Source organism: Lissotriton helveticus, chromosome 7 (assembly GCF_964261635.1).
Source record: "Lissotriton helveticus chromosome 7, aLisHel1.1, whole genome shotgun sequence".
NCBI classification, from domain to species: domain Eukaryota; kingdom Metazoa; phylum Chordata; class Amphibia; order Caudata; family Salamandridae; genus Lissotriton; species Lissotriton helveticus.
The window spans coordinates 1,695,399,268-1,695,416,214 of record NC_136068.1 but is presented as its reverse complement, the minus strand read 5'-3'; the positions used below and the strand labels follow the sequence as shown (position 1 = coordinate 1,695,416,214).

The 16,947-nt window shown below is 45.6% G+C and overlaps 1 protein-coding gene across 1 annotated transcript in view; it reads left to right on the top strand.

Annotated features, from left to right (window-relative positions):
- Window positions 1-16,947, top strand: part of LOC144769642 (uncharacterized) — a 1,000,462-nt gene that overhangs the window by 104,187 nt on the left and 879,328 nt on the right. Inside the window, exon 13 of the mRNA XM_078653818.1 lies at window positions 15,279-15,852. Coding sequence (XP_078509944.1) covers window positions 15,279-15,852 — 574 coding nt within the window. The remainder of the gene's footprint in view (window positions 1-15,278; window positions 15,853-16,947) is intronic.

The following is a 16,947-nucleotide window of genomic DNA, read 5'->3' as shown; positions in this document are numbered from 1 at the left end:
CGCATTGTTCATCATCAGTACGGTGGAACAGTAGAAATTGTTCTTAGGCGGGCATGTCACCACAAATGACCCTGCTAACAATTCCAGGCAATTGATGTGAAATAATTTTTTCTTGTTCCTACCATAATCCTTCCATGGAGATATCTGCACATCGTTCTCCCTGGCCTGAGCAACTTGCATCCAACTTTATAACCAAGTCCGGCAGTGAGCAGAAAATGGTCTTCCAATTCCAGGCCTCCATGGGAAACAACTACCATTGAATTTTGTCCTGGCTGCCAACGACCCCTCATCCCTCCTTCTTGCCCCTGTTCCCAGTCGGGAGTGCCTCTTACATCTGTCAGTGATTTCTACAGATATGAGGCCTTCAGTCTCTGTAGTGCCCTGTATTGTAGAGGGCCTTGAAAGATTTCCGGCATTGAGGATGCTTAGTCATACCAGCTTTGCAAACTGTCTCTAGGAGACCAGCATTTTCTTGCGCACGTTTTCCTTAATCCATTTCTTAGGAATATCACCTTCATGGCATGTTTCAGCTGTTGCTGAGGTGAATCTGTGTTGAAAACCAGAAAAATGATCCTTTGTGGTGGTGTCAGTTTCTATTTCTGTTTACCGATGATGAAACCTATTTCCTGCAACAGCTCTTTTGCCTCATATCTCCTTTTGCCAGACTTGTTGGGTTCTAAATCATCAATAGGAATCGTCCAGGTGGAACATAAGGCTAACATGTCTGGCTCTCAAACGTTCTATGACCAGCTTCAAAACATTAGTAAACCACCACAGTGCAGAAAAGGGGCTCAAAGGTAAGGTACACCTGTTGCTTATACAAGAACTGGAGAAACCTCCTGTGTAGCTATTGATTGAATTCTCTCATATTAATTGGCTGGGTGAGGACCTTGATCCTTTGCAACCCGAAAGATATTGCTGCGGAAACACCTCCGGTGTAAAGTTGTTAATACTATTGCATTTTTACCCAATCACTGGTCTTTGAGGAGCATATCTGCCATTGAAAAGGTAAGGTAAACTGACCCACCTTCCCTCAGGTTTCAGAATGGAGTTTTACAGAATGCTGTTACCATCTAGAGGACCCATGCATCTTCTATTTGTGTAAGAGCAGTCCTTACTTGTTTACCCTCCATGTGCGTTAGCACTCCTACAGAATGTTTACCTGCTTCATCATCCTCTGCAAAACCTCTGGTTGGGAAAAATCAGCTGAAAATCCACTAAAATCAACCTTCTGCTCTGTGATCTCTGGAATGATGGAGTAAATTGGTGGCCAGTCAGTTTTCCGATTCTGCTGCTCACATATTGGGCAATCTTGCCCACCGGGGTTCCATTCTGAGGACGACACCTGGTAGATAGCCTCTGTATCTTGGGTCCTTTGTCCCCTTTCTGCAGGTTTGCTGTCCACTCTGGGGCACTTGGACCTCTGGTTATCAGGGTCTCCAGGGACCCCGTTCCTCATCGAGTCCTCCTCCAGCCCCTGACCTCTGTGAATCTTCCTAATTTTTATAGGTCCCCTGGTTAGGGTTACAGACCTTACTCTCCAGTGGTATTTCTGTAGTGGTCCTCATACAGGTATTTCTCTAAAGTGCTACTGTGCCTTTTTAAGTAAAGCCTGCTTAAGGCATTGGAAGGAAGTAGAGGGTCTTATATGTTTGGCTACTACCCTTCCTTTACCTATATGAGATCCATGTGGGTCGAAAGGTCTATGGTCTTCCTCCATGAGAGCGCCATGCTGTAACTAGCTGATAGGAGCAAGATTTGGCTGCTTGGATTCTTAAAGGCCAACAAAATGGCATATACAAACTTCTAATAAATGTGGAGTAAGAGAATGCATTTACATGCTCCCTCTATAAGCAATGATGTTTTATACTGGTGTGTTGCGCTGAACTTATATTGCTCTAACTCAGCACTGTACACCAAACCTGGGGTAACCCTCATGTAAAATCGTCCTTGGATTCAGAGGACACTCTAAAACCCTTTCACCTCATTGAAAGTAGAGAGTAAGCAACCTAAATGTTCCCCATAGTTTATTTCAGAGTCCTGCAATTCTTTAGAACTGCTCTGGCACTCCCTCAGCAATTGTCGCTCACTTTGTCACAATACCGTTGGAGCAGGGGCCATATTTGGAAAGGAAGATAAGGAGCCGTAAGGGGGAGAAAGAGTGCACTGCAGGTACAACACTCTTAGATTGGCTAGTGCACCACTATATTCTGTTCTTTACGGTTCCAATCGTCCACAGGGTGTGCCTGCCACCTGTTCAGGCCCAGCACTGATTGAAATCAGCCAAGCGGACCTGTGGGAGATTCATGATCAGCTGTTGCCATCGAATAAATATAGTTATTCCACACCTGTTAGTTTATCAAAGGAAGAATCATGATCCTTGCGATCTATAAAACAGTAACCAAGAAAAATACTTATCTGACTGCTGAGCACTGACTAAAGAGGGATTGCTTTTCTTTGGAAAATATTTGTTTTATATGGACTAGGGAAGACCCTGAAGATTTGAATTGGTAGACTATTGCTTGTTTATTTAAATGACTCATGGGAGTTGTAGTCCTTGTGTTACATTTTGGTATGCTGAGCAATTAAAACTGAATAAGTAATACAGAAAGTGAACATCCAGTCCTGACTGAATCCTGCAACCGTGATAAACTTCTCTCCACATCTACCAGTTTTTTTTTTAACTTGGTTCCATCGACATGGATTGTAAATCTCATTACTGAAAGGTTGTCCATCCTCTGGCAGAATGCAACCAGCACACTTTCTCTGCCAAACTCTGTATCTCCAAGTCACCATCGAGGAGCTCCACGTATTTCAAGTGTAGTTTATTTATTTCCTCTGGCTATTTCCACTATGGCATCCCTCCATCCACTCTTCCACTCTCCTAATCACCCCCCCTCCCCACACACACACACACACAAACACACACATGATTGCATTAAAACTAGAAGCCTTAAATCCAAGCCAGCCTACAAAGGGTACATCTTTCAACAACATTGTTTGACTCTCCTCTCTCTAGAGGCTGATGGAACAAACAGCCTTCCTATCCACAGTGGACCCCAGAAAATCCATTTTCTTTTGGGAATTAGACCTGACTTGTCTAAATTAATTTCTTCTCATGTGATATATAGGGTTGCTAGCACTTGCACGTCATAAATGAGATCCAGTTTGTTATGGGGCTTGATCATGGGAACTTCCTCAGCCCAAAGATCTGCTATCACAGAATCTTTGAACAGCTTGGTGAACAGCCGTGGTCGGTGGGGGAGTACCGTGCACTGCATTGCATTTGGGGATGCAGTGCACGCAACAAAATTAATTTGATTTATATATATGTTTACTTACCTGCAAACATCCATTATCCATACATTATTAACCCCCACCCTGCCCCTGCCCCTCCCCCTCCCCACGTCACTGCCCTGGCAGGTACTCCCCTACCGACTGCGGCTGTTGGTGAAATACCAAGGTGCAAACAATAGACTGAAGAGGAGATGAGCAAAATATCAACTGGCCTTCCCAGAGGCACTTGATTATTAGGTGAAGTGCGTATTGGGGAGAGTGGCATTCAGTCTTTTCTTGACAGCCAGTTTCCCTCTAGGAGAATGTCATGCAGTAGATGAATACCTTACATCTGGACATGTCTGAATGATCAGGCATTGAGTGGATTTGATTGTGTTAATAGTGGGGGCAAGCCTTTCATCTCCACTTCAAAAAGGCAATGTTGCTCACAAACCTGGCAGAATGCCATACTTTACTTACAATGGTGCCTTTACAGGTAAAGTCTTTTGACTTTCTTTAGGATTAGGTCTTTCTCTTGGAAAGGGTAAATGGTTCGTAACAACAGTAGGATCAACTTTCAAGAAAACTTTCCAGAAATAGCTCCGTCTAAAGAATCAGGTATCCATATAATTTTTTTTCCCACAACCTTTTATTAATTGGGTTTTCCAGCAAAATAAAGACACTTGCAGGCCACATACCTACATAGAGGAGACTCTGTAGAATGAAACCCCAGAACCATGAAAAACACAAAGCATATGCACGACAGCCCATGACACAGTATTAAATGTTTTATACAATTCACATCCAAACCCTTCCACAGTATCTATTGTGTCCTGGCCATATTGTCTAACCTCACTGTCCAAGAAGAATTCAATTGAACATACCAGCCCTAGCAAAGAGCCCTCCTCTGCCAAATCTTCAGATGTTTTTGGGGGCACCCCTTGCCTGGAACACTGCTACCTCCAACCCCACACAGACGTCCATCCCTCGCTTCCATGCCCCAGGAGACGGTGGCTCCTGGCCCTCCACTGACTAGGCTACATCCCTCTTCACTAGTGTGAGAAATAATATGTGTCTTTTATAGTGATTTCCCCCCAATTCCGTCAGTACTATGTAGGAGAAGCAGCTTTGGGACAAGAGGGATAACCTAGGCTAAGACTGCACTCAACCAGGACACTACCCTCATCCAGAAGCAAGTCAACACCCTGGAAGCCCACACTGTATGTAAAAATGTGACTTCCTCGACCCTTCAACGTAAACACTTGGGGGGAACCAATAACACTCATGCGCCACAGGCAGCTCCTTGTGTAGTACGCCCTATGTAGATATTTCAATTAGATCAGTCTAATTCAGAGGTCTTCAAACTTTTTTGCTCTGAGCCCCCCCTAAGCAAAATGTTTTGAGGTCGGGCCCCCCTCCAAAACTTTATGGCAAGGATTGGGGGAGCGGGAGGGACATGGCTGCATGCAGGGAGCGGTGCTTATGAGATGATTTCAGGAATACTTTTTCTATAGCTTATGAACCACACCAAATATGAGACTTATAAAACAGCAAATGTATCAAACAAAAACAGATATCCCAAACAAACTGCTCCCTATATTTGGGGTGTTGGGAGCCCCTCACACTCTTTGACCCCAATGCAACTATACCTGCTGCACTAATGATAACTGCAGTCCTGATTAGCAGGCTATCTCCTGTGCCTCTTTTACCTCTTCCCCACCATGATGGATCATCACCTCTGTCCTAATGCTTGAAAGGACAATAAGCTCTGCTGACCCTTCTTTCAAAGGTAGACAGTCATAATTGTGATGCAGTGGGCCCCCCAAATCCCTGGGCCCCAGTCCTGCTGCATCTGCTCCTTTATGATGACCAGCAGTGGCCACTTACACACTTGGCAGCAGTACCAGTTTCACTAATTAATTTCCGTTTAAAAAAAACAAAAACACTTGTATGATCCCCTTCTTTGGGGTATCTCTCTGAAGAAGCGATCTCTGGCCATTTGTAAACATAAAAATGAGTCCGCATACAGTGCCCCCTATTCTGGGCGTTCTCTTTGACACTATTCATGAATCTCGCTCCTTTCCTCTGTCTCCTAGACCATTACTGTGAGGCCCCAAGGATCGAGGGGATTATGGCTCTGCATCTCAATGCAACCCCACCTGCCATCCCATGGACACAGCTCTCACAAAAAACTGCCCCTGAATGGTTAATACTGACTTTGAGATGTCTCTGCCTGAAATTGAAGTGTGTGGTGGTAGTGCAGAAAGTTAAAAAAGAAACCAGCCTTCTTATCAGCCATTAATTGATTGAGTCACTTAAAACCAGGGCCACTGGAATTATGAGTTTCTACAGTAGCAGTGTTTTCCACATAATTATCAGTTTACTGCATTTGCTACATAATCCATAATCTGCAGATTCCAACATAAAAACCTTGATTCGAGCTCAAACGGAACAAAAGTTACATAAAGCATGACAAAGTATTCCGGAGCAGTGGAAGGCCCTTTGCAAAGATTGACTGGTAATCTTGTAGTTGCTTATTGCTGTATTTGGATGGTAGACTGGTATGAATGAGGTGGAATATCTCCCCTGACAGTGTTACAGTGAGTTAAAATGACAAAATAATGAAGTAATGCTAACCAAAAAATGTGGCGCATTGTGCCGCATAGTTTACCTTTTCTTTCTGCATAATTTAGTGAAACCTGCCGCATAACGTTGTCCTCTTCTGCTGAATAATTCCAGTGGATCTACCTAAAACTTTATGTTGGCAAAGATCTATTCTTTTTAAGATGTAATGTAAAGGAGTTATCAGCTGGGATCTGGACTAGGAAAGACACTTACAAAAATGTCTGCATTAGATACAGTTTGATTACTTATTACTAAAAAGTATATTTTATAAGAACTTGTTTTATCTCAATTACTGCATCATTTTGCATCAGCCTAGCTCAGAGTATGTAAATACTGTTTTAAAATAATGACAGACATATTCACAGTGCTTTCTGCCACAGGCTGGGACCTCACAGCATTATAAACAGGGCCACTGGAATTATGTGGCAGGAGAAGGCCAAATTCTGCCGAATAGTTGACTAAATTCTGCAGCAAGCAAAGGCAAATTATGCTGCATATTTTGGGATAGCATTACTGCACTATTTTGCTATTTTTACACTTGTTAACATGGGAAACATCCTTTACCACTCATCAATTACAACGGGATATGTTACATCGCAGTTTTGACTACGCAAGCCGCTATATCGACTTGCACTGGAGGGCGCTCTAGACTAAGAAATAGTGTAAATTACTATTTCAACACCTTCCCAAATGTACGTAGATTGGAGCTGGAATAGTAATTCACACTGTCCCTAAGTCCAGCAACCTTCAGCGCAAGTCGATGTAACGACTTGCGTTGTCAGGACCGCGATGCAACACAACGCGTTGTAATAGAACGCGATGTATCGTCATACATCCGTTAACATTGTCCTGGCCTTTATTGCCCCTCATAAGTATCACATTGACACCCACATATAGCAATAAGCAACAGAAAGGTGACCAGTCAACCTTTAGAAAGGGCCTTCCACTGTGAGAAAAAAGGAAAAAAAACAATTTCAGTAAACAGTTTCCAAAGGTATGCAAATGGTGTTTAAAGACCTGTGTACAACTCTGGGCGTGCTGGAGTCTTAATAAGACTCCAGACACTGCCAAGCCAAGCCCCCAGCAGCACAGCCACCGACCTCTGGCCCCTCGGCATTCTGAGGGCTTCTGAGCAAATTAAGATACCCTGGAAATGCAGCAAATAAACATCGCTGCACTTCCAGGCGTCTTCATTTACATGTGCTGGCTGAGGCCTTTGTACCCCCCTGGGAACTCATTATGTCTGCCCTGCTATAAAGCAAATGTACTGGGGATGTTTTGGCTATGGCCCATCTCTCCATAGCATAGGCCTGGTCTGTCTGTGGACAATACCATCAGTCTTTTCGAATCTGTAGGTGAGTGGCAGTATAGTATGATTGAACATAGACAGTGGCTATTCCACCGCAGAAGGTGGACTGGAAGCAGGTACAGAGAGCTGTGCCAGTTGCCCACACCCCAATAAGAACTGACTTAAATGCGCATTAAGCTTTGGGAACCACGTAAGGGATGCAGTATACGGGTAGTTCTGAAATTGGTAGGAGGAATCGCCATCGTCCACAAGAACAGCATCAGGGTCTCGACTAGCACCGACGATGCGCTCAGCACCACCAAACACATGCATTTCCAGATCCCAACAGACCCTAACTCCATCCTCAGAGGCACCCACATCTACGACCCCCCGGACCCTGCCCCCAGTTCAGCAACTCCATCGCCGACTTGTTCAGCACGCACGCCCTGACCTCCAACGACTACATCCTCCTTGGAGACCTGAACTTTCACCTTGAGAACAACAATGACAACAACTCCAAAACCCTGATCGATAACCTCACAAACCTCGGACTGAAGCAACTCGTCACAACGCCCATCCACTCCGCCGGCCACACGCTCAACCCCATCATCTCCTCAAGCCCGCACGTCTCCATCAGCCACACCACGAACTCCTCTGGACCGACCACCGCTGTATCCACTTCACGTTCCAGAAACCCACCACACACTACTGCACCCAACAGATCCCCCGTCGCTGCTGGAGCAAAATCACCTAAGACCAACTACACGCAAACCTCGCTCTCAGCCCATCCATCGAACCCTCCAACACCGAAGACGCTACCCACAGCCTAAGACGCTGGATCAAGGACTGCGCCAACACCCTCGCCCTGCTGAAGAAAGCCCCCCACAAAGACACCAGCAAGAGGGCCAGCTGGTTCACCCCAGAACTCCTAGCCTCCAAGCAAGCCTGCCTGAAACTAGAGAAGAAATGGCACAGTGAACAAACTCCGGACAGCCACACAGCACACAAGGACGCCATCCGCAACCACAACCACCTCATCAGGAAGGCCAATAGGACCTCCTTCAAAGACCGCCTCGACAACAATGCACACAATAGCAAGGAGCTCTTCAACATCGTGAAGGAACTCTCCAATTCCAGCTCCAAAATAAACAACATCCCGCCGAACAAAAAACCTGTGCAACTCCCTCGCCACTTTCTTCCACCGCAAGATAGCAGACATCCAGGACAGCTTTAACACCCAGACAGCCCCAACAGACAGCAAAACAACAGGCCCTCCGCACACCATTGACCACGACCGCTGCAGGGATCTGAGACAAGGCTCTGGACTGGACCACCTCCTTCCTCTCCGGCAGAACACAGAGCGTCCGCCTCCCCCCATTCCGTTCCAAAGCCTCCGAGATCATTTGCGACATACCCCAGGGATCCTCCATCAGCCCGACGCTATTCAACATTTACATGGCCCCTCTAGCACACGTAGCCCGACAGCACGACCTCAACATAATCTCCTACACCGACAACACTCAGCTATTCCTCTCCCTCACCAAGGACCCCATCACCGCCAAAGCCAACCTCCATGAAGGAATGAAGGCCATCGCCGACTAGATGAAGACCAACCGGCTGAAGCTGAACTTGGACAAGACGGAGGTCCTTATCCTCGGCTCCAACCTCAGCCTGGGATGACTCCTAGTGGCCGAAGGCACTGGGGGCTGCCCCGACACCCACCGACCACGCACGCAACCTGGGAATCATCCTCGACTCAACGCTCTCAACGCTCTCAATGACCAAGCAAGTCAACACCGTCTCCTCCTCCTGCTTCAACACCCTCCGCATGCTCCACAAGATCTACAGATGGACCCCGACAGATACAAGAAAGACAGTCACCCAGGCCCTCGTCAGCAGCAGACTCAACTACGAAAACGCCCTCTACGAGGGAGCCCGGACCAACCTCATCAAACGCTTACAACACATCCAAAACTCCTCGGCACGACTGATCTTTGACATCCCACGCCACGGGCAAGTCACCCCCCACCTGAGAAACCTGCACTGGCTCCCCGTCAACAAGAGGATATCCTTCAAGCTCCTCACCCACGCACACAAGGCTCTACACAAGACCGGCCCAGCCTACCTCAACAGACGGCTGTCCTTCTACATCCCCAACCGCCAGCTATGCTCCACCGACCTCTCATTCGCCACCGTCCCGCGCATCCGAAGAACAACCTTCTCCCACCTCGCCGCCAAGACATGGAACACCCTCCCACTGAGCCTATGACAGACCCAAGACCTGCTGACCTTCAGGAGGATACTCAAGAGCTGGCTGTTCGATCAGTAGCGCCCCATCCAACAGGGCCTTGAGACTCTCGCAGGTATGTAGTGCGCTTTACAAATGATTGATTGATTGATTAATTGATTGATAGTAGGTGGGGTAAGGAGACCATCTTGAAAATGGCCGATCTTCCGAATAAGGACAGTGGTAGCAGCAACCACAATTTAACCTCCTCTCAAGCCAGCAGCAACATATTGTGCTCCCATGGAATAGCAGGGACTGAGGAAAGAAAGATCCCAAGGTATCTAAACTCTCTATCTGCCAGGGTCAACCTCATCACCCAATCCATATCATCCGTCGAACCACCGAAAGGATGAACTTATTTTAATAATAGTGAAGGAATCTTCCTATTAACCCAGCCCTATCTCCATTCCCCCCCACCCACTCCCATTCGCCTTGTATGTAAAGGAAGCCTCTCACCTGAAGGGGGAGTTTAAACTAATCTGTAGGTCTGCCCAGCTGATCTCTGCGCAGCCATCTTGAATGGCAAGACCTGGTTCAACTCTGCAAGTCATGTACATCCTTCCATGATATACATTTGGAGGTTTTGAATGTGCAAGTGACTGGTTGTCTTAAATATCTAAAATGCTGTTCAAAATTACGTGATTAATTTCTGAGCACAAACACCATAAGGTATTGAAATGCATAGCCTGTGTATCTAGAAAAATCCTAAACTGCAATAGCTTTGTTACTGGTAACTTGCTAAAGTGCAATGGATTGCAAGGTAAAGTAATATAAGTAATTGAACAACTTGTATCACAGTCAAACAGTTATGCACACGTCACATGTAATTACCAACCATAGATCGTCACAGATCAAACTCCCCAAAGCAAATTTCACCATTGACATTTAAGCCCACAGCCAAGACATATGTAGTGGTGATTAACTCCCTCGCCTGAATTTCGACCAAAGCAACTAGCAAGGGCTGTTATGAAAAGGAAGTCGGATAAGGATAATGAACGAGCATTGGCCATAGACAATAGGTCTCGCCTTTGGGACCTTATAAGTGTTTAGTCATGCAACAATTGATGTTGTTGCACCAAGGATATTGTGCGGGATAACTAAACACTTATAAGGTCCCAAAGGCGAGACCTATTGGCTATGCCAATGCTTGTTTATGATAGCAAATGCTCTGGCAGCACAGAGCATTTTCTCCATCACATTGTCAGATCAGCAGCGACGGAACGGATACATTGCTGACACTGACACTGCAGCGTCAGAACAAACACACGTGCAAGCGCACACATTTTCCAAAGGAGTTGAGAATTCTCTTGATTTCATCTGAGCTGCACAGGCATTGGGCACACAGATCCAGATAAACAGCATGTTTGTACTCTAACCAATTAATCAATCAATCAATTAATCATTTGTAAAGCGCACTACATACCCGCGAGGATCTCAAGGTGCTGATGGGGGCGAGGGGGCGCTACTGATCGAACAGCCAGGTCTTGCGTATCCTCCTGAAGGTCAGAAGGTCTTGTCTTGGGTCTGTCGTAGGCTCAGTGGGAGGGTGTTCCATGTCTTGGCGGCGAGGTGGGAGAAGGATCTACCACTGGTGGTTGTTCTTCGGATGCGCAGGACAGTGGCAAGTGAGAGGTCGGCAGAGCGTAGCTGGCGGTTGGGGAAGTAGAAGGAGAGCCATCTGTTGAGGTAGGCTGGGCCGGTCTTGTGGAGTGCCTTGTGTGCGTGGATGAGGAGCTTGAAAGATATCCTCTTGTTGATGGGGAGCCAGTGCAGGTTTCTCAGGTGGGTGTGATGTGGTTGTGGCGTGGTACGTCGAGGATCAGTTGTGCCGAGGCGTTTTGGATTCATTGTAGTCGTTTGATGAGCTTGGTCGGGGCTCCCACGTAGAGGGTGTTTCCGTAGCCGAGTCTGCTGCTGACGAGGGCCTGGGTGACCAATGAATGCTGAAGCTGTGAAAAACTGATATATTCTTTCACACTCGGAAACAAAACAACATAGAATATGTCAGTTAATCGAAATCAAACTATAGGCAAGTCACTGGCAGACCGCACAGAATGTTAGGAAAAAGTCATGAATGCTCTCATCAGTGCAATTAAAAATGAAAACAAGCACTGACAAAGTCAATTATTCTTGCCGTTCGAACCTATACACAGGTTTTGCCTATTCTTTTTGGCAAACGTGACCATGATCGATAAAAAATAATAATTTCAGTGGGTACTGTTTAATGTTGCAGAATGAAATCCTTTTCGAGGGTTCTGTTTAGTATTGCAAACAGTGGTTCTGCATACATCGATTACAGAATACAAAAAGGTGCAACATTTCTCCTATTTCACTGTTTTCTCATAAATGCTACTTCCATTTTCTGTCAGCAAGCGTCTGTGAATGTTGTACTTTCATGCATCATTTCTTAATACAGGTTTATAAACCCAGGCTCATGTTAACTGGGAGCCTTGGCTCCCACAAAATCAGTGAAAATTTATTTTGCAAGCAGAGGTGCGGCCACAGAGAGGCCATCCACAGCTAACGCACTTTGGGGCAGATTTACAACAAAGTAACGCAGCATGGTGCAGCAAGTTAGTTTGGAAAGCACAGAGATGGAACATATTTACAAGAAAATGTCGCATCTCTGTGCTTTCCCCTGCAATGGCGCATAAACTGCAGCCATGCGCCGGCGCAGGCATCCTTGCACCATGGTGCAAGGATGCCTGCGTCGTAGGGAGATTGTTTTTGTGCAGGAACGGACACCTTCCTGCACAAAAACAATCACAAGAGGCTTTTTCCTCTTTCAATGCGTGCTGTAGAATGCAGCACGCATTGAAAGAGAAAAAAACTAAGAGAAATGAAAATATTTCTCCTCGTTGCACCTCGCTACGCCACCTCTAGGGTGGCGTAGCGTTCACACGCATCTCCAGATTTACGATTTCTCGTAAATCTGGAGATGTGCTTGTTCCAGGGTGTTGCGTGGGAACACCCACAGCAACACCCATGGAACGCCCCTTCCACGCACTGTGCTGCATGTGAAGGGGCCATATTTACAAGGAGAGAAAAAGTCACGCAGGGAAGCTTTTCCTCTCCTTGTAAACATAGTGGTGGCTCAGGGGGCTTGTAAATCTGCTCCTTTGTTTCACAGTCGGTGCACACTGTCTTTCACGTGGAGGGAGCTGAGCAGAGTGATGTTTGTGTGATGCAATGCGGCACTGGTGCTGTCATGATTCTGAGGCACCGGTTCCGGCGTGATAATCAGCAAGATTACCGCCGCCTGCGGTGCGAGCAGTGGGGAGCTGCGCTACCTAAATGGCAGCAGCCAAATCTTAATATTTTCATGAACAACTTCCGCCCACTCGCTTCTGGGTGGTAGGACCGAACCCCCCTATTAAGGAGCATCTGACAGCCATGCCCTGCCCTCTCCTGTGGTATCAGCTGAACACAATATGTTACATTAAATGTCAGGGAAGGATATGGAGGAAGCACAGGAGCTGTTACGCAAGTGAAAATGATTCAGACCTGTTCGAGTTTAAGTGAGCCCGCTTTGGGGAAATCTACTCCCCAGCAACTATCCCGTTCACATGGGTCACTAGGATCCTCCGGCTACTGACATCAACAGAACCTCTCTGGAGCCTCAACTACGATAGAAGGTACAAGTCCCCACAGCCTAAGGATAACTCACAATAGCTCATGGCAGCCTATCCCATAAATTGAAATCCTACGACCAATTCAAACACACCATAGCTTCTCTTCCTAGAATATATTACAATGTGCACCTGATTGGTTGTGTGCACCGGGCGTTCAAGTTCTGCACAGTTAGTTGTTTAGGGAGAATACCTATAGGGAAAAGACTTGGATTGAAGCGTCATAACACGCAATGAATTTTGGTGTCAAATTGAAAAGAAATTGTGAACAATTCAGCAGTTTTGGTTAGACAACGATTGCGGGACTAAATGCAGAGTAGAGTGTTCATCACAGCAATTACAAATACCTTGCATTTTCTTTTCTTGATTTGGTATGGGGCATAAATAAAGTCATGTAGGAACGTTACACAACAAACTTGCTTAAAGTTAGAAACACAGTGGGGCAGATTTATGAGTTCTGGCGCATCTCTGCAAATCAGCAGGGATGCGCCAGAACAGATGCGTCACGCAATTCCCTCCTTGCGGACCACAGATGCGCCGCATTGTAAATGCGGCGCACCATGGTGCAAGGAAGGGCAGATGCGTGACGCATCTTGTGGTGTACGGGCGGCGCATTGCTGGAGTAGCGTCGCAAGTGCGACACAACTCCTGCAATGTACAGAGGCCACCCATACATAACGTGGTGCGTCACTCCTTACGCCTGCTTCAAGCAGGCGTAAGGATTTGACCCAGCAGCGTCGTAAAACTGACTCAGTGAAATCTTGTAGATTTCACTGCGTCAGTTTTACGGGGCTTCCTACCAGGGAACGCCCACCCTGCGACAGAACGCCCACATGAAACCTGACGCAGGTTTCATGTGGCACAGGGCTTTACAACGTGACGCATCTGCCTAGATGCGTCACGTTGTAAATAGGTCACAGGGATGCGCCACGTTTCCGCGCCGTTGCGTGACGCAACGGCGGCGTAAACGTGGTGCAAGTCCGACATGAATCTGCCCCAGTATGTTTCTACCACCTGCACCCTTCCTGATGACTGTGAGGAACTGCAAGCAGCGACCTCCGAGCAAGGGGTGGCGGGGCGAGCTCCAGTGTTGTGAGGGGGCCAGGCAAGCAGCGTTCTTGGGGCTGGGTCTCCATAGTGAGATTTAGTGATGTGCTCGAATGGTACACACAAAACAAACCCTGTGCCGACCAAAATTCCACCCACATAGACGTTTCAGGCTGTAACAGGCGGTGATGCCCAGACAGGAAGAGGAGCCATTGGGCTGTGTGAGAAGGAAGCGTGGGATGGCCAACAAAAGTAATCACTTAGTGAAACGAGTATGAAAATGGAATTTGTGAAAAGACCCCCTGTGTATATACATACCAAGTAATGCAAACACCATTACAAATCAGGCAGGAGCATAAAAGTTGGGGTTTTACGGTTCAGAGGGGAAGGACACTATTGGAGGCATACTGTGAAGGTAACAGCAGTAAATGAAAAGGTGAGATAGGATAGGATAGGAAGGGAAGAAGTGGATGTAGGAACATTTCAGTGGTAGTTTGACATGGTGTTGCTTGATGATGCTGCTCAACATCTTCATTATGTGTAGGGCACCCGGTTTTATGCTATTTATTTTTTTGACATTTCCGTCTGTACTTATTCATATTTGTTTTTGTCAACTTTATCTGTATTTATCCATATTTATTATGGGTTTTGTGAGAAAAATATATATTTAACTAATAAATATACAGTCATGCTTGAAAGCCTGCCAGGTTTCAGTGATATGAACACCCGCAGAAGATAAATCAATGCACTTATATGAAAATATGCACATTTCAGTATCAGCTTTGTGCATATCTACTGCTATTTAAGCCTGCCTCTTTACTAAAATTCCTTTCTTTTTTAACTCCCTTACCTGTCTATCCACACCGTTATTGGCCTGGCAGTCATGGCAAAGTGTATTTAGAATCACTCAAAAACACCCAATTTCCGTTTTTATCTACATTTAAAAATAAATACAGACAAGAAAATAAATGGTTTTCTGTCTGTATTTATCTGTTAAAATCAGCATAAACGGAAAACAGGGAGCCATAATGATGTGATAGAGACATATCCATGCCGTGGTTCCTATGCAAAGAGCAATTAGATGTGTCGAGCATGTGGAGTAACTCATTCTGTCTTCTGTTTCTAGATCAACGATAGACTCACCAATCTGCCCGTTACACTGAATAATGGGCAGATAAAAGTGGTACGAAGTGGGGCTGTGGCCCTTATGCAGACAGATTTCGGGCTCCAGGTATCCTATGAGTGGAAATGGCATTTAAAAATAACTATTCCAAGCAGCTACTATGGAGCCACTTGTGGCCTCTGTGGAAACTTCAACCAGAACGTCAGGGATGAAAGGCAGACTCCTGATGGCACCACAGCCACTTCCATCATAGACTGGGCCAAGAGCTGGCAGGTTCCAGACCGAGACCCCTTCTGTTTCCATGTTTGTAAAGGGAAATGCCCGACCTGCAGTGACGCCAAGAGGGCGCTGTATGGAAGTGAGAAATTCTGCGGTATCATCAGCAAGACCACGAAGGGTGCCTTCCGCGAGTGCCACAGCAAGTTCAACCCAGACACCTTCTTTGACAGCTGCCTCTATGACGTCTGCATCAATGGAGGTGCCAAGCAGTTCTTGTGTCAAGCCCTCAATGCCTATGCAACCACCTGCCGGAAGGAAGGGGTTAAAATCTACGACTGGCGAACCCCAGCTGGATGTCGTAAGTAACAAAATCCTTTGTTAGATATTAAACTTTTGGGATGCATTTTTAAAAAGAGGTCCTATAGGTTTGTAAACGTGGCCAAAGTGGTTGTCCATGATATATTAAGAAAGCAACAAGGGACACATTGTGGGTAAATGTCACAAACCAGTCTGAAAGTAATCTCAGTTCACTTTTTTAATAGTCCATGGTAATCTACTGCACAATTGCATAGATAAATGTTAATAAGATACATCATAATCAAATAGCTTCTGAATTCGATCAATGCACTTCAATGCAAAACATTCCACATTCAAATTCCTACAAAAACATATACAATTTTGTCTCACTAAAAACAAAAAAGTAAGAGCCTATTTATTCTTGTATGAAAATGTTGATATCATCAAAAAGCTCATGTGTTGTCATAAGAGAAAATGTACTCTCAAGCCCTTAGTTTGGAAAAAACTATATGTGATGTGCAGGCATTTGTTTCAGTGGTTATATAGCGACATTTTACATCCCATTTTTTATATATTGAACTTCTCTTTTGCTATTTTCAGTGGTAGTTTTTTTCTCCGTTACAAACCTTCACTCTTGGCTGCATATAGATTTTTCTTTCCTGTGAGGCTTTCTTCCTCATCTTTAATTTTACTTTGGAATGACCCAACTATTCAATATTTCAATTGTTAAATCTTTTTTCACAGTGCTTCCAATACTGAATTTCAGATGTTTTTTCGGAGTTGGGCTTTTTGCATGTAGCTCAGTTTTCGTGTAGACTAGGGTATTGGGATCCTTGATTCTACAACCGCCATCAAGTAAAAGAACTGTGCCAGCCTGCTATATCATCACCCAGAGAAAATGAATATAGGAATTGTGATGACCTAAGTGTAATTCATACAGAATCACAATTACAAAATTGCCATTCCTAATGTATGTATAAAATAAAGATTTCCAAATAACAATTCCTAATGTATTTGCAAATAGACCTACCTCATAAATATTAACGAGGTAGGTAGAAATGTGCGACCCAGTAGGAATCGTGGCCATCACATGGATGGTGTAAAGCCATACCAAAGGGGAGGATGGATGGAGCGTTTGAGCAAATCAAACAAACAG